This window comes from Balaenoptera acutorostrata, chromosome 3, assembly GCF_949987535.1.
Source record: "Balaenoptera acutorostrata chromosome 3, mBalAcu1.1, whole genome shotgun sequence".
Taxonomy (NCBI): Eukaryota; Metazoa; Chordata; class Mammalia; order Artiodactyla; family Balaenopteridae; genus Balaenoptera; species Balaenoptera acutorostrata.
Window position 1 is genome coordinate 172,573,153 of NC_080066.1, and position 24,303 is coordinate 172,597,455.

Here is a 24,303-nt window from a genome sequence, read left to right on the forward strand (position 1 = left end):
TCTTGCTGTGATTTATGTCATAGAGTGTTCTGCCTATGTTTTCCTCTAAGAGTTTCATAATGTCTGACCTTACATTTAGGCCTTTAATCCATTTTGAGTTTATTTTTGTGTATGGTGTTAGGGAGTGTTCTAATTTCATTCCTTTACATGTAGCTGTCCAGTTTTCCCAGCACCACTTATTGAAGAGGCTGTCTTTTCTCCATTGTATATTCTTGCCTCCTTTATCACAAATAAGGTGACCATATGTGCGTGGGTTTATCTCTGGGCTTTCTATCCTGTTCCATTGAGCTATATTTCTGTTTTTGTGCCAGTACCATACTGTCTTGATTACTGTAGCTTTGTAGTATAGTCTGAAGTCAGGGAGTCTAATTCCTCCAGCTCTGTTTTTCTTTCTCAAGATTGCTTTGGCGATTTGGGGTCTTTTGTGTTTCCATACAAGTTGTGACATTTTTTTGTTCTATTTCTGTGAAAAATGTCATTGGTAGTTTGATAGGGATTGCATTGAATCTGTAGATTGCTTTGGGTAGTATAGTCATTTTCACAATGTTGATTTTTCCAATCCAAGAACATGGTATATCTCTCCATCTGTTTGTATCATCTTTAATTTCTTTCATCACTGTCTTATACTTTTCTGCATACAGGTCTTTTGTCTCCTAGGTAGGTTTATTCCTAGGTATCTTATTCTTTTTGTTGCAGTGGTAAATGGGAGTGTTTCCTGAATTTCTCTTTCAGATTTTTCATCATTAGTGTATAGGAATGCCAGAGATTTCTGTGCATTAATTTTGTATCCTGCTAGTTTACCAAATTTATTGATTAGCTCTGGTAGTTTTCTGGTAGAGTCTATAGGATTCTCTATGTATAGAATCATGTCATCTACAAACAGTGACAGCTTTATTTCTTCTTTTCCGATTTGGATTTCTTTTATTTCTTTTTCTTCTCTGATTGCTGTGGCTAAAACTTCCAAAACTATGTTGAAGAATAGTGGTGAGAGTGGGCAACCTTGTCTTGTTCCTGATCTTAGAGGAAGTGGTTTCAGTTTTTCACCACTGAGAACGATGTCGGCTGTGGGTTTGTCATATATGGCCTTTATTATGTTGAGGTAAGTTCCCTCTATGCCTACTTTCTGGAGGGTTTTTATTATGAACGGGTGTTGAATTTTGTCAAAAGCTTTTTCTGCATCTATTGGGATGATCATATGGTTTTTATTCTTCTGTTTGTTAATATGGTGTATCACATTGATTGATTTGCATATATTGAAGAATTCTTGCATTCCTGGGATAAACCCCACTTGATCATGGTGTATGATCCTTTTAATGTGCTGTGGGATTCTGTTTGCTAGTATTTTGTTGAGGATTTTTGCATCTATGTTCATCAGTGATATTGGCCTGTAGTTTTCTTTCTTTGTGACGTCTTTGTGTGGTTTTGGTATCAGGGTGATGGTGGTCTTGTAGAATGAGTTTCGGAGTGTTCCTCCCTCTGCTGTATTTTGGAAGAGTTTGAGAAGGATAGGTGTTAGCTCTTCTCTAAATGTTTGATAGAATTCGCCTGTGAAGCCATCTGGTCCTGGGCTTTTTGTTTGTTGGAAGATTTTTAATCACAGTCTCAATTTCAGTGCTTGTGATTGGTCTCTTTATATTTTCTATTTCTTCCTGGTTCAGTCTCGAAAGGTTGTGCTTTTCTAAGAAGTTGCCCATTTCTTCCAGGTTGTCCATTTTATTGGCATATAGTTGCTTGTAGTAATCTCTCATGATCCTTTGTATTTCTGCAGTGTCAGTTGTTACTTCTCCTTTTTCATTTCTAATTCTATTGATTTGAGTCTTCTCCCTTTTTTTCTTGATGAGTCTGGCTAATGGTTGATCAATTTTGTTTATCTTCTCAAAGAACCAGCTTTTAGTTTTATTGATCTTTGCTATTGTTTCCTTCATTTCTTTTTCATTTATTTCTGCTCTGATCTTTATGATTTCTTTCTTTCTACTAACTTTGGGTTTTTTTGGTTCTTCTTTCTCTAATTACTTTAGGTGTAAGGTTAGATTGTTTATTTGAGATGTTTCTTGTTTCTTGAGGTAGGATTCTATTGCTATAAACTTCCCTCTTAGAACTGCTTTTGCTGCATCCCATAGGTTTTGGGTCATCGTGTTTTCACTGTTATTTGTTTCTAGGTATTTTTTTATTTCCTCGGTGATCTCTTGGTTATTAAGTAGTGTATTGTTTAGCTTCCATGTGTTTGTATTTTATACAGATTTTTACCTGTAATTGATATCTAGTCTTACAGCGTTATGGTTGGAAAAGATACTTGATAAGATTACAATTTTCTTAAATTTACCAAGGCTTGATTTGTGTCCCCAGATATGATCTATCCTGTAGAATGTTCCATGAGCACCAGAATTTTTAACTTGAGCATTTTACGGGCAATCACCAAAAGCTGAGTCATTTTTTTTTTCTTTTTGTGAGGAATGCTGAGTTAAATTAATTGGTGACTTTTATTCTTTCAACAAACATTGACAGGTACAGCCAAGTTCCAAGCATTGCCATAGGTGGTAGGGATTTAGGAGAAGACAGACTCAGATGTCGCAGTGTTTCAGGGAGTGAGTGCACTGTGTGTAAAGGGAGACAATCACAGACACTGTGGTGGGCTGAGTTGTCCCCTCCAAAACTTCATATATTGATATTAGGTCCTAACACCCAGCACTCCAGAATATGATCTCATTTGGAAATATTGTCATTGCAGTTGTTAGTGATGATGAGGTCATACTGCAGTAGGCTGGACCCCTAAGCCAATATAAAAAGGAGAAATTTGCACACAGAAAGCACACACAGGGAGAATGCCATATAAACATGAAGGCAGAGACGGGGTGATGCATATATAAACCAAGGAAGTCCAGGGATTGCCTGCAACCACCAGAAACTAGGGAAGTGGCATAGAACAGATTCTCACTTACAGCCCTTAGAAGGAACCATCCTTGACTTTGGACTCCTAACCTCCACAACTGTGAGAGAAGAAATTTCTATTGTTTTAAGATACTTATCTGTAGTACTTTGTTATAACAGCCCTAGAGAACCAATAGAGACACTGAGAAATCCAGGGCAGTTTGGAAAGTGCCCGTGGGGACCGGCAGGGGAGACAGAGGCGGGAAACTGGCTCCCTCATTTGAATCGATGTGGCACGGGGGGATGCAGCCAGAAATACATTCCAGAGTCTGGAGGCAAGATCAGCTCGAGATACAGAATTGGAAAAGCCACATTTCCCAGGAGTTCATGAACTCTCCTAAGAAAGGAGAATGAATAGAAAAGAAGAGAGGGCTAAAACTCTAGGAATACCCATCATTATGGGGCTAAGGCTGGACAAAGAGCTAGCAGATTTCATAGAAAGGAGAGTGGGAGGAGGAGAGCCAGGCTAGGTGGGTGTTGTGAGGCTAAACTTGGAAAGGGTTTTAAAGAGATAATGTCAAAAGTGATAGAGAGTTTATGTCATTAGAAAAAAATAATAATAAAGTAAGCCTCTCATGTGAGTGCATGTGGGCGGGCATGGAGTGGGCAGGGGAGAGGGACTGTAGAGCCATCAAGGCCCTTAGCCCTGAATGGCGGGGTGACTTGGGGGCCTCTGATGACCCAGACGTGAGGGGATCGCAGCCAGTCCGGGGACACCATGACACAGAAGAGCAGAGGTCTGGCACTGTCGCCCAGCTCCTGGGCTTGGTTAGTGCATGGCAGGGTCATGGGGGCCAAGAGGAGGATCTGGACACTAGGTGATGTTGGATGATGGGTCAGCTATGAAGTCCTGGAAGGGGGAGGCGAGGGGAGACAAGGGGTAATGGCAGGAGGAAGGATGCCAGAGGAAAAGAGGGCAATAGGGGTGCTGCTTTGGCAAAGAAGAAGGTGCAGACACAGGTAGAAATAACGGAGGGTGAGTGAGCTTGTGAGGAATGGCTTTGGTTTTAGAAAAGAGGAGGTGACGTTTCTGCCTGATGAGATATGGACCAGGGGGCGAGGTGGGGGGCAGGGGGGTTGAGACTTGGCGAGTGGAGAGAAGAGCGAGGGCAGCTTAGTCGGGTTGCTGACCATCAGGTAATGGTTCTTGGCTGGGGGCCATTTTATCTCCCAGAGGACACGTGGTAGTTTCTGGAGACATTTTTATTTGTTACAACTGGGGAGGGTTGGTGCCGGGATCTAGTGGGTAGAGGCCAGGGAGGCTGCCGAACACCCTAGCACCCACGGGACGGCCCCCACCATAAAGATGATCCAGCCCTAAAGGTCAGCAGTGCCAAGGTTGAGAAACCCTGCCACAGGTCAACAGCACATCTCAAACGTGTCTGAGGAGGGAAGCCCTAAACTTCATAGCATACTTCGTGGAACATTATTGATGTGTTTAAAATCGCACAGTAGATCTTGCTCCAGAGCAGCCATCCCTGTCCGAGTCTCACAGCCGTTCCCCCCCATCCGCTCCAGCCTAGCACACCCTTGGCTGTGATGGGCACACAGGAATGCTTTGCAGGTTGATCCAGTTGGAGACAGGATGAGTCTCCAGTCTTTTTAAAAAATTTTTAAATTTAACTTAATTTTTTTATACAGCAGGTTCTTATTAGTTATCCATTTTATACATATTAGTGTATATATGTCAATCCCAGTCTCCCAATTCTCCAGTCTTAACATTTGGCTAAGGTGACAAAGCCATTCCATTTCTTACCAGGATCCGAGTTTTGCCTTCAGAGTGATCTTGCCACACTCTCCGTTGTGGCTTTTGTGGTCCTTGCTGGTTATTGGCTGATCACTTCAGTAATGCCTTCCCAATAATTGTCAGCCTCTGAAAACTGGCCAGTCCTGGTACCTTTCCACCTGGTCTCTTCTGCCTCTTGATTGCCTGACCCTGAAAGGTCACTGTGGGCAGCCATACTTAATAGTTTGGATCTATGCAGGATTCTGGGCAGAGCTGTCTTTTTTTAGCTTTCTTTAGAGTAGGTGGCATCCGTGAAGCTGCTTCTTCCAGCCTATTGATTTTTAGAAAGTGTTCATTGCTACTTCGGGTGGAGGAACGTTTGCAAATGAGATGATCTCAAAGCATCCTTAAGGGGAAGAGGAAGATGAAGGTGCGGTTAGCTCTTCCGTCACAGAAATGAAGCCAAGAGCCTAACTGGGAGAGTCCACAGGATGTAGGAGGAAGTGTTGGCACCGAGCACATCATTTAACTTCTCTGAACTGCAGTTTTCTTGTAATCAAGACAACCGCTGGGGTTTTTGCAGTTCACAGAGTGTCCTTTGTACATGCATCATCTCATTTAATTCTCCAGCACTACATGCTGTAACTGCTCCCTGTTTGTAGCAGTGGAATTGAGACCTGTTTTCAGCTTGTGTTTTCAACAGACAAATTCCTTGAGTCCAGATCTTGTGCTGTCCCCACCACAGCTCGGATGGAACCAGGTGGCCACTGAGATCCCTTTGAATGTCAACATACTCTGGTTTTATATGGAAGGTTGTAAAAGTCCCTGAGACTTCTGAACTTCTGAACGTCCCTGAGAATTCTGAACTTTCAACTGGACTCTTTAGTGATGCGTCTCAAATTATGAAGGGTGTTTTGTGAAACTTGAGACCGTCTCACACACGTCTCTCTGATTCCTGCATTCCAAACTTGAAGACTGGCATCCTTCACCCAACGTGTCTGTGTTAGTATGTGGTGTAGGTCATATTTGTTTTTCTATGACATTCTGTTGATCAATCCACAGTTAGAATTAACAGTAGAATTCCCAGTATTTTTTCAGGAATTTCCCCCTTCATTACAACTGCTTTGACTGTTTTATTCCTGGAGAAACACAGTCTGATGGTAGATTTCACACATCCAGCGGGACTGCCTTCACATTGTTTCTGGTGCTAAGAATATGTCAGAGATCCGCTCAGCTGCCTGAAGACTAGCAGGCAAGCTCTGGCCTCTGTAAGGACCAGGTTAGGATAGGCTGGTCTCACCACATCCCTTTCCGCTGTTTAGTGTACTTTGGGCCACTCTGGCAGAGGTGCTAACTGCAGGGGACCTTCAGAAACACAGCATGTAGGTTGATCTTTCACTGCCCAAAACTCTTTAGACTTTGATTCACTTCTTCTGGGGTCCTTCCTGTATTCATTCTTTCTCTCTCTCTCTCTCTCCCTCTATCATTTTACAGTAAAAATTTTTTGTTGTGGTAGTAAAATACACATAACATAAAGTATACCATCTTAGCCGTGTAAGTGTACAGTTCAATAGTGTTAAGTACATTCACATTATTGGGTAACCAACCCCCATAACTCTTTTCATCTTACAAAACTGCAACTCTGTACCCATTAAACAACTCCCTACTCCCCCCTCCCTCCAGCCTCTGGGAACTCCCCTTGTACTCTGTCTCTGTGAATTTGAAATTTGTCCTTTTGTGACTGGCGTATCTCACTTAGCATAATGTCCTCGAGGTTCATCCATGTTTCAGTACCCTGTTCTCTCTTTCAGATCAACCAGTTCACATTTGGCAACTGGGTTCTTAGACAAAAAGTACTTTTTAAAAAGTACTTAGAGGGCTTCCCTGGTGGCACAGTGGTTGAGAGTCTGCCTGCCAATGCAGGGGACACGGGTTCGAGCCCTGGTCTGGGAAGATGCCACATGCCGCGGAGCAACTGGGCCCGTGAGCCACAACTACTGAGCCTGCGCGTCTGGAGCCTGTGCTCCGCAACAAGAGAGGCCGCGATAGTGAGAGGCCCGCGCACCGCGATGAAGAGTGGCCCCTGCTTGCCTCAACTAGAGAAAGTCCTCGCACAGAAACGAAGACCCGACACAGCCATAAATAAATAAATAAATAAAATTTTTAAAAAAGTATAAAATAAAGCATTAAAAAAAAAAAGTTTCCAAAAAAAAAAAAAGTACTTAGAAAAGAAGTACTTTTCCTAATTTTCTGTTCTTAGACTCACAGCAAGTCCAGGCTGGTGAATACAGGTGTGGATCTTGCCAGAACCTCCCAGGGTCTTGGTTAGAGTTCATCCGGTTCTGACAATGATGACAGCTCATGGGTGTCACATGACAGATGACATCATTATGCCAAGAGCCACCTTAGGGCCGGACGACCTGTTGACCTACAGTGTCGCCTTGGGAGCTGGAAGAACTGCAGCTGAGCGTGTGAGGCCCAGGGAGAGACAGAGCTCTGAGTCTCTGGCAGATGCTGGTGGGGTGGAAGGGCACATCCCTTGGGATTTGCTGGCTCAGCTCTGGTCTTAATGATCGGCCGGATCAATGCTCTCAAATGCCAGTTGACAAACTGCCTTTTCTGGCAGGCCAGGCCCTCTTAACCTGTTGCTCGACTTCCTTTGCCACACGTGGGGTTGGCTTCTGGTGCTGAAGGTCATGAGCTTTTGTTAGAGCATTACTGAAGTGAGACATTGGTGGCGCCAGCGTTGTATTGTTTCTGCTAATATGAGCCCACGTGTCTTGTCTTTCGCATCTGGTGAGCCTGATTGCTTTTTCTAGCCTGGGATTTTGCCTTGGAGAGATTCCTAGTGAAATACCGTCCACAGCCTTCTTCCATGGAGAAGGATAGCTAAGGGTTTGGTGCCGAAAGACTGGAAGAGAAAGCTGGACGATGAGAAATGAAATCGGGGCCGTTGACGTGTGTCTCTGTGGTGCAGTGGGCTGGTCTTGGGCTGGTCACTCACCAGCCGTGTGATGACTTGGACAAGTCCCTCCATCTCCTCACCTGAAGAATGGGGAAAGTGGGTTCTGCCTTGCCCTCTCATGGGATCGGAGGATCCCACGGAAAAGTGTTGATCATTGTGCTCTGTACGTGTTAATTTGGCATCCTGTCTTCAGGCAATGTGAGCACCATTGTAAGGTGATTAAAACCCACCCTGGTAGGTTGAAGGGGGCCCTAGTGGCCACTTCCCATGGCAGTGACTATTTACAAGTTCACTGGCATTTTGGTGACTTGAGTGTGGAGAGTCCCCCATCCTCCTCTGCACAGGCCACCCACCCACCCCTCCTTGATTTGCCACACAAATGAGTGGTTTCCAGGGTGGCCTGAGATACTCCCACAAAGATCTCAACCACTAGCTTCTCTGAATTACTGTGGTTGTTATACATTTTTAAGTAACTTTATATACTTTTTAAAAACTAACTTTGAGCTTTAAAGGTCAGTGAGCCAGGGATATCTCCAGATGGAGGAAAAAAATCAGTTTGCTGTCTCCCCAACCTGTAGCCACTAGGGCCATAACCGTTGGCCTTTCCACAAGCATTTCTAGTCTCTTTAGATAGAGTCACAGAGGTTATAGCTAGCTAAGTATGACAGTAAGCTCCTAGAGGCCATAAAATATGGCTTCTAATTTTTCTCTCCATGTCCAAGCACAGTTTTCAACAAGCTCTTAATAAATCCTTAACTCTCCTAACAGTTAGAAGATGTCATTTGGAGGGACCATCCCAAAGAACAGTGTAGAATATGGGGTCACTGAGCTCAAAAGCTTTGCAATTAGCATGGCAGGAATCGAGCCCACAGGTGAATGCATCAGTCACAACGGGTGCTACGTCAGAGCAGGTAGGTGGGCCAGTCCAGATCTGTCTCCACTGTGAGAGTGTAGATTACACCGACAGCACAGCAGAACGACCAGAATAGCGATCAGTGACTTAGGTACATTAAAAGGATGTTGTAGAAATCTTGAAGTAGATTTCTATCATACAGAGAATTTTCCTTAGCTAAACCACTGGATTTACCCGTCCTCCGTTCCCCACGTTTACTCCATCCCTGGCGTCTACTCAGTTTTCAGCCAAATCAAGTTCAGAATAAAAAGGAGATTTGGAGGGAAGTAAGCTGGATATTCAGGCTCCTGCACTAATAGTCAATTATTGAATTCTCCAGAAGCGCCAACTCCTCTATAATGAAGTCCTCAGTTTTTAAATATCTTTAGAAATCAGGTGATTCAGTGTTGGCCACAGCCAGCTGGCTATTTCCTGCTTTCTTATAAAAATAAGATGGTAGAATCCCAGGAGCTGGCTGGGGTTGTTAAAAGATAATCTTAAGCATTTTAATGCACATTATTCTTCATGCAACTTTGAGCCTTAACAGCCTCAAATCGGAATAGGACAGGAATCACATAGAAGAGAACTCAGCTTGCTGCCATCATCCTGCAGCCCTGAGACCCCAGCCAGATCTCCTGTTGTCCTGTGCAACTCCTGGCCACTCAGAGGCCACAGCAGCCAGAGCTGAGAATCAGGGCTGCAGGAGAAGCCATAGCTGGGATGCATTATCCTCACTTACTCTGAGTAGAGTGGATCCGAACCAAGATAAAACAAAAGTTTTATCATTTACATCAAGGTTCATACTGTGTGTTTTCTAACACGTTTGACATTGCTTTGATGTATTTGTGTGCTGTAGCACTTTTCTTCCTCCTTCTCTACTCCTCACCAACCATGTAACATGTCCATGTCCCCATACCTGGTGTGCTATTTGTACCTCTGGGGACGAAATGTTGGTCAACAGAATGTGTCACTGGCATTTCTCCTTCTTGTTAACAGTATTGTTCCCCTGCATTACTAGAGACCCTGATTGACTCTAGAAACATTCATTGGATAGTCCTTCAGATTTCTTATTCTGTGTGTGTGTGTGTGTGTGTGTGTGTGTGTGTGTGTGTCCGTGTTTGCCAAACTTACAAACTTATTATTTAGACCAACTTTTAAATTATTTTTAACATTGAAGGTGATAGATGATGCATTAACCGGTATCATTTGCCACATTCTATTTTGGAGAAAGTAATTTATACTGCCTCTTGGGCTGGCTGTAGTAACAATTTTGACTAAGTGCTTTCTAACATTAATCTAAACCAATCCTTGATTTAGAATCACCTCCTTTCTACTCCAAGACCGGCTTGGTTAAAAAGTTTTTCACTGGGTGTCTTAAAACAGTGAAAATGCTTGTCTATAAATGTAGTAAGGTGTCATTGTGATACATTAATCTTTCGTCTTTTCTTGCCTCTCCTGTTACAGGACCATGAGTGGTAACATATCTGCAAAATGTTTTATAGGATATGGAGTGCAACATTTTAAGCCAAGGAATTGAAAACGGGATACGAAACAAGAAGACAGGGGAGGGAGGGAGTCGATCAAGGTCATATCTGTATATTAAGAATTTGGTGGTAGAAAAGCCAAGAAAGGCAAGCTCGTATTTATAATGGGCAGGTGGCACTAGGAAGTAGTGGAAAACCTGCTGATCTCAGAAGACATGGATGGGAGTTCTTTGCCTCATAAAGTCATCAAATTATGAAGCAATTAGCGAAAGTTATAAGCTATGACGTTGAGCATCTGATGTGGCCATTTTGTTTACCTGCCAATGATTTCAGTGCCCAAGAGGGAGCAGGGTTAGGACAGTAACCTGAATACCCACATGGACGGGTTCTGCACGTTGAAATATGAAGCCCATTCATCATAAGACAAGCCTAACGGTTTTTTTTTTTTTTTTTTAAAAGAGAGATCATTTTTATAGCTACTTTATTTATTTATTTATTTTTTGGCTGTGTTGGGTCTTCGGTTCGTGTGAGGGCTTTCTCTAGTTGCGGCAAGTGGGGGCCACTCTTCATCGCGGTGCGCGGGCCTTTCACTATCGCGGCCCCTCCCTTTGCGGGACACAGGCTCCAGACGCGCAGGCTCAGCAGTTGTGGCTCACGGGCCCAGCTGCTCCGTGGCATGTGGGATCCTCCCAGACCAGGGCTAGAACCCGTGTCCCCTGCATTAGCAGGCAGATTCTCAACCACTGCGCCACCAGGGAAGCCCTAACGGTTTTTAAAGATGCATTTTCAGAGGGTGTAAATAATGCATAATTGGGAAAGTGTGCTGAGGCCATTTTGAAGGATGCGTTTGGAGGAACGGTAGTTCTGAGTGCTGCTGAGTGAGTGTAGACAAGCTCGCCCTCACGCTGGTTTCTATTCTGTTTTAGCACATCAGGTCCACCCCTCTGGCCGGGCAGCACCTTCTTCAAGAGAAATGGAGCCCTTCTACAAGGTAGGTCTCTGGCGGCCCCCCCTCCCCCTCCCCCTCCCCCATCCCCACACTCCTCCTTCACTCCTGGTATCTGTCGGGAGAGTTCTGTCTGCTGCAGAGCGGGCACTCTGTGACTGCTGTGGGTTGGCTCTGTTTGTCCAGTTCTCTTTATTTCTTCCTACTGACGTCTCCTGGTTGATATGAATTGTTGGTCTGAAATAAGACGGCTTCTTTGGTCTGCTGTCACTGGTCAGATTCCAGAAGTGTTTGGCTTGCTTTGGTGAAATTGGAATTATGTGGCAGTTAGGATGCAACGATAGCATAAATTGGGCTGGTAAAATCAAACCCTATTACAGGTTTCCAGTGCTTGGGCTGTGAGGAATGTTGTGGGTGTTTTGGCATTTGGGTCATCGTGGAGATCCACTTGTTGCTTGCTCTGCCCTGACGTCCATGTGTGCCCGGAAGGGTGACTGTGGTTTGTTCTGAGGCTCAGAGTTCACACACCCTCCCTCGTCCCTGCCGGCATCATTTGCAGGGGGACATTCTTTCTGCTGTCCGGTCCATCCTCAGCTGCCTTGCGCGACTTCCTGTACTCAAGGAATTCAAACCGCCTTTCATCTCTACTTTTGCTGTCAAGTTTCTTTAAAAATGGCCAAAGTCGAAGAAGAACACATAGCTAAAAATAGCCATAAGATGCACGCTAACTACTTCGAGAAAGTACTTTGGGGAGATGTCTGCTCTGCGGATCAGCTGGAATTGGCTGGCCCCCGAGTGTCTTCCAACTTCCCCATTAGCCTCTCTTGATTGGGTAGGTGTCAGAGTGGCACAACTGGCCCAAAGCAGATGGATTTGGTTTTGCCAAGAGCTTTGGAACTGTACTGGGCTTAGGGTGTGGAGTTTCAGTGCATCTTGGTTGGTTTAGAGCTGTTACGCCTCTTTTCCCTAAAAGTTACACGCCCAGGGCCAGCCATGTGTGTGAAGGAGTAGAATATGTATGTAGCTAAGAAAAGAGGCATTTATCTTCAGGTTTCCAGAGTAGCTCAAACAATTGTGAGAGATGTCATCACATTTGTGCTATTGTTTTCAAGGCCATACAATTGTATGCTGTCTTTTTAATAGCCTGTGAAATTGGGAACTTAAGAATTTCTTTGCATCTTTGCTTGGTCCAGGTGAAATTTAGGTAGGCAGGTCTGATTAATCCTAATTTTAACGACCATCATAAATATCCTAAATATTTAAGAAAAAAGAGAACTCCCTCCACTCTCAAAAATTAATACATAATTTAAAAAAAAATCTATTCTGTTCTCCCTTCAGAAAGTGTAAATGGAGACCGATTATGATGAGCCTTTGGGTTTTTTCAAGTGGATTTCAAAGTTATGTGCATCCTTATTTTTCCTCTAGATCTGTAGCAATGATATGAATATCATTCATGGTTGGATTATTTTCACAAAAGGGATTTTATTTACTTAGAGCATTTTCTTATAGGATTTTTATTCATTAATTCCACATTAGGGAAGATTTGCTCTAAGCATGTTAGTTTTGGGTTATTTCTGCAGGACAGAAGCATGAGGGAAAAATTGGTAAGGTTTATGAAGTTGAGTGATTTCACCGTGAGATTCTGTCTCATGGGTGGTAGACTTTTTTTCTTTTCTACATAGGGTTAAACATTCTCCTAATTACTCTAGGCATTGAGAATTAAATTATTACAGATTTCAGATGCTCGTTGAATCCACATCCAATTCAATACATCCCATTTACTTTTTTTGTACATGTGAAAATCAGAAGTATCGTGGTGAGCATTCTGGAGTGTGGGTGGGGATTTGCTAATGGTTTTTTTCCTGTTGTGTTTCTTCATTTGCTGTATCTGTATAGAGCGTTCACGAGACACTTACATTGTAATAAGGTTTTTTAAACTCTGTGTGTTCTTCTGAATTAATATTTTTTACACTTTATTTTATTGATGTGTAGTTGATTTACAATGTTGTGTTAGTTTCTGCTATACAGCAAAGTGATTCATATATATATATATATATATATATATATATATATATATATATCTTTTTTATATTCTTTTCCATTATAGTTTATCACAGGATATTGAATGTAGTTCCCTGTGCTATACAATAGGACCTTGTTGTATATCCATTCTATATATAATGGTTTGCCTCTGCTAATCCCAAACTCCCATTCCATCCCCTTCCCACCCCTCCTCCCCTTTGGCAACCACAGGTCTGTTCTCTATGTCTGTGAGTCTGCTTCTGTCTCATAGATAAGTTCATTTGTGTCATATTCTTGTGTTTCTCTGGCGGGCAGTACTGGCTCATCAAGAAGTTGCTGATGCCCACGAACAAAAGTTTTACAGTAAAGATACGGGCATAGAAAGAAGGGAGCTGCCCAGTCATGGCAGAGGAAGGTTTAGTTTAGAATCAAGTAGAAGAAAATGTAGCTGATTTATGCTCACTTTCTCATCTTTATACTTTATATTTTCAATATATGTCCACATTTTTTCTTTATGTCTAAAGCAAGCAGGAGGATGTTTTTCTAGATAATCAGACTAGGAAAGAACTCTGTTACTAGGTTCCAGCCACAAGGATTGGGATTGCAGGCCAGGAGGATCCCCTAAAAAACCCAGTTCCTAGAAGCAGGGTAGTAGGTGAAGCTTGGTCACACAGGGTGACACAGGGACCCAGCAGCCGGCCAGTAAAGCCCAGCTGTGACCGTGGGCCCTGACTACAACCAGAATTGGCGAAACCGGACTGCACGGGGCCGGGGAGAACCTGCTCTGTGAAGTCACCCTACGGGTTGAGACTAAAAGAATCCAAAAGCAGCAAAATGAGCAGATGTGCCCCATTGCTTCGAGGACAGAGCCTTGTTTTTGACAGGAGGGAGGGAACGTGGGCCTGTCACTTCTTGGGAGAGTTGACACTTGTACAAGGCCTTAAAAAGTAAATAGATGGGGGTGGTGCCAGGAGGGAAACGCCCAGAGCACAGGGGCACGAGAGGACCACAGGTAGAGAGAGCGATGGGGGCTCTATGGGGTGGATGCAGAAATGAGGGCTTTGCGGGCACTTTGCAATAATGACATCATCATGCACTCCAAGATGTTTTTCAGAAGAAAGCTGAGATTTCCAAAGAGGAAGTAATGGAAGGTAAAACCTGAAATCAGTGGAACAGAATGACCTAATTGGTACAGTGGGGAACCGATGTGTATTGTCTAATAGTTGTTTGGTTTATAAGCTGTTGAGCAGAGAGGTAGTACAGTTCTTTTTTTCCAGCATAAAAGCAATTGCAAGAATTAACTGGAAGCGCTCGAGGTCCTGTTGAGGGCGGCCTCTGTGTTTCGGTTCTCGCAGATTCACTGGCAAGAGGGCCTGCTGAATCATCTTGCAGTTTTGAGGATAATGGGGTAAGATTCAGTTTGGATTACACCAGGCATGGGTACTTAACATAATTGGTCATTTCATCAATTCACAGTATTTATTTTAAATGCCATTTAGGCTGCTAGAGACATTTTAGTATGTTAGCAGTTTCAGTGGGTAGAGAGCACTTCAGATCTTGTACAATAGTAACCTAGCTGATTGCCAGAAGGGGACAAACCCTTTGTTAAAAGGGGACCCAGGATGGGGCCCAACAGATAAGTGTGGCTTATTCAGAGCCCTCAGGAGTGGCCAGCTGACAGGTGTCCCCAACTGTCCCCTCTGCCTGTCTCTGTGTGTCTTGGTGACAGTCTCTGTGTGTGAAATACATTTTTTTAACCATCTTTTTTTTTTTTAATTTTTACTAGAGTATAGTTGATTTACAATGTCGTGTAAGTTTCAGGTGTACAGCAAAGTGAATCAGTTATACATTTACACATAGCCACTCTTTTGTAGATTCTTTTCCCATATAGGCCATTACAGAGTATTGAGTAGAGTGTCCTTGTGAAGTACATTTTTAAATTTCTTAGGTTATAATATCTCTTATTTTCTTAATTAAAAGAGTAAACTATTGTATGTTTTCTTCCAAACTCCCTGGCCCCGAACTCCCCCCTCTCCTTCTGCCACATAGATACACATATTCCCTTCACCCATCAAACTTAAAATTAGGTTACTTTATCACCCTTGAATGAATTATTTAATGAGTCAGTGATTCCTAATTAAAGACATTCCTCACCTCTGGTCTGACCCTTCAGGGTCTGCCCCCTGGAGGGTGCATCCCACAGCTACACACGGCATCGCTGCTCTGGCTCACATCATTTCTTCTACTAGGAGTTGCTACGAGGTGCCGCCCATCCGATCCTCCATGTCTGCCCCGCTTTGGCCTTCATAGGCTTTATAGGCCTCCGAGCTCCCCACGGAGTTTTGTTCAGAGAGAAGCTGCTGCCTTTACAGCTCTGAGCCAGCTGACCGTCTGGGCCTACACACAGTGCCCCACCTGCAAGCATTTCATTAGTCTCTGTCTCTGTGTGTCAGGCACTAGATTAGGCTGGAACTCCCCTGGGAGGCCCAGGGCCTGCCCCCTCCACCACTGACCGCCCATCCTGGGGTCAGACCACACGTCCCAACCCTTCTTGCAAAGCAGCTCAGGCCCTGATGCCACCACAGGTCATGCAGACCTGTCTAGGTACCAACCCCCTGCCAGCCTTCCGGGCCCTCCCTCCGGTTTTCTCCTCTCTATCCCTCCTGTATGGGGCCACTAATTATTATTAACTCTATTCCCATAGGATGCAGGGGTGGAATTAAAATAAATTCCCTAACATGCCTAGCAGATGCTTATTTCTTTTCACTTCTGACAGCCCCCTGGATGAGCTAATGAAATGGAAAGAAGACCTTCCAGGCCTTTTCAGTGCACAGAGCAGGACTGAGCTGCCGCAGGCCCGAGAGCAGATAGGGGAAAGGAAACCAGCTCTTCTGCTGTCAGATGCACGTTGTCCCCATGAGCGCACAGATGTGCTTGCCACTGGTGTGAAACGTGCAGGAAGTTGATTATGCCCAGTAGATGACCTGCTTTGGGGAATGCCAGCTTCCCAAGTTCTAGGCCGGCTTCATGCGCTTATTTTCCTGGGAGTCCTATTATGTATTGCCCGCTCTCCACAACCCTTATGCCTTACCCTCTCCCATAGCTCCGCAGTGGGTTTTTTCTGGTAAAATGTATGCAGTACCTCCCTTTGGTTGTGTTTGGGGCTGTGAAAGTCTCAGCAGCAAGTAGTCAGTACATCAGAAACAAGCTCCTGTGGAAAGGAGCCCTGGATTACCAGTGAGGGGACCTGGCTGTGGTCCCAACTCTGCCACTTGGTAAACTCTGACCTTGGGCAAAACTCAGGCACCCCTAGGATTTCATGTTCTTGCCTGTGAATTAAGGAGCGGACCTCAGGAGTGGCAGGGGTTTCCTGCGGATTACAGCTCTGAGCCATACTCGCAACTTCCCTAGAGGGGGTCAAGGGCTTTCCTGGTGGTCCAGTGGTTAAGACTCCGTGCTTCCACTGCAGGGTGCACAGGTTTGATCCTTGGTCGGGGAAGATCCTGCATGCTGCGTGGTGCGACCAAAAAAAAAAAAGACAAGAAAAAATGAAATATAGTAAAGTGGGTCAAAATGGTTTCGAGGCGTAGCTCAGCGGGAGGAGTGCTACCTTCAGCCAGCAGTGTCCGCGGATGGCCCAAGGAGAGGAAACAGGGTGATGGTTGGCTGGCTACATCTTGATCCTTGAACAAACCCTTTCTCAGACCCTTTCTCATGGATCGTAGGAAGGCAACATACTACAGATTTGGACAACCTGGAAAGGACCCATCTTGGCCTCGTGGGCACCTGGCTTAACCCTCTCTGTGGGGATAATAATAAACATGCTTGCCGTATGGGGTTCTTATAGGACTCAATGAATTCATATCAGTAAAGCCCTGAGAACAGGCTGAATTCCCATAGTTATTATATCATTGTACAAAACTATGAATCTTAGGAAAACAGGGCTAGCATCCTCTGAATGTGGTGTCCCTGTGCTGTTTCTCTTCGCTGCTAAAATTTCCCTTGTCCATTTGTTGGGGCTAGTGATTCTCAGAACAGGGCAAAAGATGGGATACCCCGGATCCTATTGGATTTATATGTGGATCTGAAAGACAACTTGTTCAACTCTTTATATCAGATTCCTTTCAAATAGGACTGCTTCCGTGTGAGGTCCCCCAGCTCACAAAGACTGAGTTATACCCCTTGCTGTACAGTTGTACATACCCAGCAGGTGCATAGATGACCACGCAACAAAGCACGGATTCAGCACCACATCAGCCCAGGTTTAAATCCCTCTCTCTTTGGGCACCCAGTTGTTTGACCTTGGGCCTCAGTTTCAAGTGTCTGTAAAATGGGGCTACGAGTTGTGCTCCCCAGAATCTTTGCAGAGATTAAAGGAAGGTGTGAACGTGGAAACATTTGTCCAGTCCAGTGCCTGGCCTGGCACCTCACAAACACTTAATAAAGAGTGAAGTTAACCTTTGACTCTGTTTCGTGCCCAAGGTTTTTGATCGTTAATCCTGGCCTGGCGTATTCAGGGTGAAAGGTTCCAAAATTCCTTAAAGGAGCGGTCTCCCAGAAGCCTCTCCTTTGCATGATGTCCACTCACACTGCCAGCCTCGCCAGTGTTTCCTGTCTGATAGAACCAGGGTGTCTGCATGGCCTGGGTCTCTGGTCCAGACGCTTCCTTCTTTCTCTCCATCAAGACACAGATTGAAGGTTTTGTTCGGGTTTACCCTGCCCCTCCCCTACACATTGCTTTCCCATTTGGTTGCAGCCTCTGGGCTCTTTGGCTTCTTTCATCTAATCTGCTCCACAAGCTGACTCTTTTGTCCATTTTGCAAAGAGGGCATCCACCTAATGCATAATCTCTTGATTCTTGCCCCCAGGCATACCCATTTCAAAAAAAAAAAATGACAGTAATAACAGAAAGGGAACAAAAAAACCTCTCTACATTTTCCCCCTAGTGCTAATTGCCTTCTGTCTTTGTTTGGCCTGCAGAAGCCCTTTGGTTTTTTGGAGGAGCCCTTATCTCTTGGCCTGTTTGTCTTATTGTTCTGCCCTGAATTATTTGTAAAGATATTTATGTAATACAATAATAAAGTCACCTGGCTATTTTTGTTTACTATCAAGTGAAGTTAAAGGGCTGCTGCTCTGTTCTTCTCATCACTCAAGTTCTGTGTGGTCACTGAGAACATGCTCCTAAGTTAGTTAAAAACTGTAAGGAAATGCAGTTTTGTTTTATTTTTACCCCCGTCTTTTTTTTTTATTGAAGTATAGCTGTTGTACAATATTATATGTTACAAGTGTACAGTATAGTGATTCACAATATTTAAAGCTTATACTCCGTTTATAGTTATTATAAAGCACTGGCTGTATTCCCTGTGCTATACAGTATATTCTTGTAGTTTATTTTGTACCTAATAGTTTATACCTCTTAATCCCCTCCCTCCTTTCCTCTCCCCACTGGTAACCATTGGTTTGTTCTCTACATCTGAGTCTGCTTCTTTTTTGTTATATTCACTAGCTGGTTGTATTTTTCAGATTTCACATGTAAGTAATACCATACAGTATTTGTCTTTGTCTGACTCAGGAAATGAAATTCTAAAAGAAGCCTTTGATAGAATTCTGACCTTCACTGTCTTTTTTTTTTTCCTTAATTTATTATTATTTATTTATTTATTTTTCGCTGTGTTGGGTCTTTGTTGCTGCATGCAGGCTTCCTCTAGTTGTGGCGAGCGGGGGCTACTCTTCGTTGCGGTGTGCGGGCTTCTCATCACGATGGCTTCTCTTGTTGCGGAGCACGGGCTCTAGGTGCGCGGGCTTCAGTAGCTGTGGCCTGTGGGCTTCAGGAGTTGTGGCTCACGGGCTCTAGAGTGCAGGCCCAGTAGTTGTGATGCACGGGCTTAGTTGCTCTGCGGCATGTGGGATCTTCCTGGACCAGGGCTCAAACCCATGTCCCCTGCATTGGCAGGCAGATTCTTAACCACTGTGCCACCAGGAAAATCCTTCACTGTCTCTTGGGAATCCAGATTTGCCCCAACTTCCCAGTGTCTGCAGCCTGGCATGGACACTGAGAAAGCATCAGCCAGATAGCCTGTGTTTTCCTATCTGACTTTAATTTCAGCCAGTCTCTGTACCATTGTCCATAGAAACCCTGTTCATGAAAATCCAGTGTTGTACTCGGCCCTATAGACAGAAATAGGGAGGCCAGAAGGAGCTGCCAGCTTTACCAGGGACCTGGCATTGAGAGCTTCCTCTGGGCCAGGCCCCTGCCGGGTGGGTGGGTATAAGCTGGTTCTGCTGTTTCCAGAGGAAGGTGGAAACTGGGGCAGGAGTTTAGGAGATTGGAGGGCAGGGCCCGAGAGGGAGTTTTAGAAGTTGTCAATCCAGAAATGACAGTGGAAGTTACGAGCATAGATGAGATTTTCAGGGGGTTATAGAATGAAAAAGAGGGGAAAGCTCCATCTTGAAGACCTAGATTTGTGATAGAAAGAGGAGTGCAGCTGGCAGCAAGCAACCATGACATCAAAGAAGCCGCTTAGTCAGAAACTGGAGGAAATCACTGAAATGAAGGGAAAGAGTTTCAGAGACGGGGGACTGGGCAAGAGCAGCCACTCTGCAGAGAAGCCAGTGCGGGCGTCGGGGGGATGGATGGGGCTGAAGAAAAGCCACCTGTGGGCTCTGATGATTAAAGTGGCACTAGGGCCTTCAGGGCACGACTGCTAATCTTCTGTCTCTATGGACCTGCCTATTCCGGACGTTTCACATAAATGGAATCAGACAGTAAGTGACCTTTTGTGTCTGGCTGTATATAGTCTTTACACTATTCCTATATTAGCTTTATGCCTTAGGTATTATTACTCCCGTTTTGCAGATGGGAAAAATAAGGCCTGGAGCAATTGTGCTGCTCAAGGTCACAGAGCCAGGATCAGAAACCTGGGCTCACACTCATCTTTGGCTCAAAATGGCATCAATATTTCTAAACAGCTTTGCACTTTAGGTGTTTAGACAGACAGCCTGCTGTGTTTTGCAGACTGGGGCTGGGGAGAATCCAGTTATAATGCTTAAAAGCAATTTATAACGATGAGACAAAAAGATAGAAATGAATGCTTGTCTTCTTTTGTTTGAGTAGTTAAGGGGCTTCCTTTCTTCTTTTGTCCCCTCACATGACTCTTGCAAACAGCTAACTTTAAGATATTTTAAAGACTGAGGAAAGAGAGAAAGGGAAATCCTGAAATTAGTCATTCAAAGATTAATGCAATGAGAGGGTGCACTTCTTATCAGAATGAATATTTTATTTGAGTGTATCTGAATTTTATACTAGGAAATAGAGAGATAAAGATAGTTTTACACGGGTTACAATTCAGTGACAGGAATATTTCCTTATAGTTTAATCTCTGGAGCCTTTAAAAATGTTTTCCTTGTCTATTAAATTGTATCGTACAGATGATAAAATAAAAAGATTAGAGAACTTTGGATCGTATTGTACTGCAGAACCTGCTTTTATCAAAGTGCTCAATCTTAAAATACAACTGAAAAAGTCAGCCCCCTTGAAGTCCTGTTTAACCGTGCGTGGATGGAAGTTTAGAAATATTTCAATACAATTGCCAAGAGGCTTACAATGAAGAAGAATTTTTTAGAATAGGCTAAGGGAAATGTTCACATCACGGTTTCAGAAGTGAACTTAAAAGCATCCACCTGTAAACTGCAAGAGGTCAAGTTTGTGTTCTTGTTTGGTTCCCTTGACGACCAAAAGGTGTGGCTGAGAACCCCTGGGTAGTACTGGCTGCGCTGCGTGTGATAGGTCAGGAGTGTATGCCTGTGTGTGTGTGTGTGTGTGTGTGTGTGTGTGTGCGCGCGTGTGTGTAGATGTGACTCCCCTGCCACCCCCCTGCCCCTCTTCCTCTGGTGTTTCCATCCCACAAAAGATGGTATGAGGATAAAAGACCTCAGTTTTCAATTCAGGCCCACCTGGATCCATTCCCTGCCTTACTGCCTAATTGCTTTCTGACTTTGGGAAAGTTACGTAAACTTCTTTGAACTGCTGTAAAATGCAAAAATACCAGTCTTGCAAGATGAATATAATTATATGTAAAGATTAGATGACGATCTGCGTATTGTCCCTGGCACTTAGTAGGTGCTCCGAGTGTAGCTGCCATGACCACTGCTTCCCCTCCAGGGGAGGCAGCATGATGGGAGAGAAGAGTATGGATCTTGGAGCTGGCCAGTCTTGGCTGCAAAGGCCAACCTCTGCCGTCCACCAGCTGCGTGATTTCAAGCAGCTTATCCGATTGTTCAAGCCTTTCCAGCCAGTAAAGCAGATAGTAGTGCTTCATGGGATTTTGTGAGAATTAAAATAGTGTATGTACAGGGCTAGCACAGTGCCTGGTGATTACTGTGTTCAGTGAATAGAATTCATTATGTTTATGATAGCATTTCTGCGATTTCCTGAGGTTTTCAATTCCTTCCACCCCCAGACAACAACATTAAAAAAAAAAAAATCCTTGCCCAGTTGAACAGATGTTACATCTTCAGGAATGTTTAAGACTGTTTTCAGCCTCTCTGAAGCTCCTGCTACATGAAGGCAAATGTCCACAAGATATGCACAGGAGGAGGAGAACTTGAGCCCTCACCAGCTGTTCTCACGGACGCTTTTGAGTGACTAAGATCTTGCAGAAATGTGACACAGAAGAAGAAGTTTCCTTGGGGATGGGTTGGAATAGTTTGTGATCTGTATTCCTGTTTCTTCCTCTTAGTGTCTTGATGGTGCCAGAATACGAACTATTTGCAAAGATTCGTTTCAAAGATGGGAGGGGGCTTCCCTGGTGGCGCAGTGGTTGGGAGTCTGCCTGCTGGTGCGGGGGACACGGGTTCGAGCCCTGATCTGGGAGGATCCCGTATGCCGCGGAGCAACTGGGCCCGTGAGCCACAATTACTGAGCCTGCGCGTCTGGAGCCTGTGCTCCGCAATAAGAGAGGCCGCGATAGTAAGAGGCCCGCGCACCGCGATGAAGAGTGGCCCCCGCTTGCCACAACTAGAGAAAGCCCTCACAGAAAAGAAGACCCATACAGTCAAAAATAAATAAATAAAAACTAAAAAATAAAAAAAAAAGATGGGAGGGAGAGGGAGAGAAAGAAGGAGAGACATACTTGCAGTGATAAGGAACTTTAGAACTTTGTTTAAAGGATCTTCTTGAACTTGTCCCCTGCTTCACGGTCACTGTAGCGCACATGGTTGGCCCCTCTTTGGGCTGTGATTTTTTTTTTTTATGCGGCATGCTCAGGATGATCGCATTCTGCTTATTGGATACGCCTTGCAGGGAGGTGTTAGAACCACAGGTCTGTGCCTGATGACACCTGCCACTAGGGCTACTCTAACCCAGTGTCTTGGCTATGGAGTCATTTCCTACACGTTGGACAAGATTCTGAGGACATTGTGACAAGAGACAAAAAGCCTGTGACATATAGAAAAGCCAGTTCTGCATTTATCATTTGTGTGTACCATATTTCTCAGACTTTGAGAGACTTCATTTTTTAAGTTTTGCCATGGTTGGGAAATGAAACAATTATGAAGGAAGTTTTCACTTTTAAACTTTTGCAGCTGTTGTAGGCCCTGATTGGGGTGCTCACAGGGACGGCATGGGTACCAATAGCCATATCAGGGCATGAGTGGCATCTTTTTTCTCTTGTGGGGCCCACTGTTCGCTCCCCCAACATGATATTGCAACATAATATTACAAATGAGAGGTGCCAACTTTTTACAGGAGCTCCCTGGCCTCTGCGATTGGTTGAGAGATAGGCACATGACCCAGCCCAGGCCAGAGTTCTACCTTGGTCTTTCTTCTGTTGGGTATGGGAGCTCTAAAGGATGTGCTGTCATCACAAGGCCTTCCATGTATCAATAGAACTGACCAGTGTACAAGAAATGGCACCAGCGCAAAGAAGCAGAGACAAGGGACCACTCTACTACTGTCCTTCCTGTGGTTCGATTAGATGAGCTCATAAATTCTCCTTTTTACTTAACCCAGCTTGACGTGGGTGTTTTTGTCTGTGTATGTATGTGTACATCCAAGAGTCCTGACTAATAAAGAATCTCTAAGTGAATAGCATCCATTCAGCTAAATATATATCACTGATGATTTCTGTGTGTCAGTGAAATTCCAACCTCCCCATTGTCCTAGGATGCCCACTTAGTGGTTTGGCTGTCATTTGAAAGAAGATGAGCTTGGAGAGCTTTCCAGAGATGGTGAGTTGAGTTAAACAGACAAAGTCGGATCATGGTAATAATAATACCTATTCTCTCTGTTCCCCCAACTCAGCTTTGCCTTTGGTGGGAATAGGCTCGGAGAGGGTCAGATTGAATTTACAGAGGGGCTGCCTGCAGCCTCTTGGGCTACAAACTTTGACTCTAGCGTTTTCCCAGTGTTCCCAGAAGAAGTTACGAGCAGCACTGTAATGAGACCAGCTTGCATCACGTGACCATCTGGAACCAGGACCGTAATCAGAGGAATGGGAGGCGCCGGTTGGTTTACATGGGGGGTGGAAGCGTCACTTGGAAGCACATGGACGGATGGGGAGATGGAAGGGTCTCCAGATTGCAAGTCAGGGTCAGTTCCCAAAGAGGGGGAAAGGAACTGTCCGTGACAACAGCACAACCATTTAAAAAAACGAGGCAATGGACAAGAAAATGTTAGGTTACATATGCAAGTATTCGTGGCCATCAAGTGGGAGGTCGAAGGCTGAGTGCACATCTTCCCCTCTGAGACTCTTCTTTGCCCAAGAAGGGCCATCATCCATGAGGGTACAGGTGCCAAGGTCTCAGGGCATATGGTGGTGTCGGTCAAGCTAAGTAATTTCCCAGAGGCGCAGGATCTTAGGCAATGATGACATTCACCTTCCCTGGCAAAGTGGGGGTCGGTGAAATGCATTACCTTAACCAGACTTGCCACATTGGTGACAAAGGACAGACAGAAGATGGGATACAGCTTCCCTTTGTTGAGGATTAACCTTAAGCAACCAACCTCGGGATGTTTGAGAAGTTCTCTCAGCAGCCAGAGTTGATCCCCAGGGTCCTCACTTCAGAATACAGGATGCTTGGGCAGTTAATGTATTAATCAGCTAGGGCGGCCACAACAAAATACCTCAGACCGAGGGGCTTCTGCAACACAGATTCATTTTCTCACCGTTCTGGAGGCTGGGAGTCGGCAGGCTTGATTTTTCCCGGGCCTCTCCCTGGCTTGCAGGTGGCCACCCTCTCTCTGTGTCCTCACATGGCCTCTCCTTTGTACGTGTGCTTCCTCTGGTCTCTCCCTCTTCTTAGAAGGACACCAGTCCTATCGGATTAGGGCCCTGTTAGGGT

At 44.6% G+C, this 24,303-nt stretch overlaps 1 protein-coding gene across 16 annotated transcripts in view; it reads left to right on the forward strand.

Annotated features, from left to right (window-relative positions):
* LOC103017035 (forkhead box protein N3) overlaps positions 1 to 24,303 on the forward strand; it is a 269,854-nt gene that overhangs the window by 178,095 nt on the left and 67,456 nt on the right. For 11 of the 16 annotated variants that reach the window (XM_057543298.1, XM_057543296.1, XM_057543299.1 and 8 more), the window contains one exon: positions 10,922 to 10,986. In XM_057543298.1, the coding sequence (XP_057399281.1) occupies positions 10,922 to 10,986 (65 nt within the window). Of the gene's footprint in view, positions 1 to 10,921; positions 10,987 to 14,240; positions 14,372 to 15,739; positions 17,425 to 21,701; positions 23,032 to 23,125; positions 23,191 to 24,303 lie in introns of those variants that run through there. The other 5 variants (XR_009007542.1, XR_009007543.1, XM_057543307.1 and 2 more) reach the window with 5 other exon arrangements.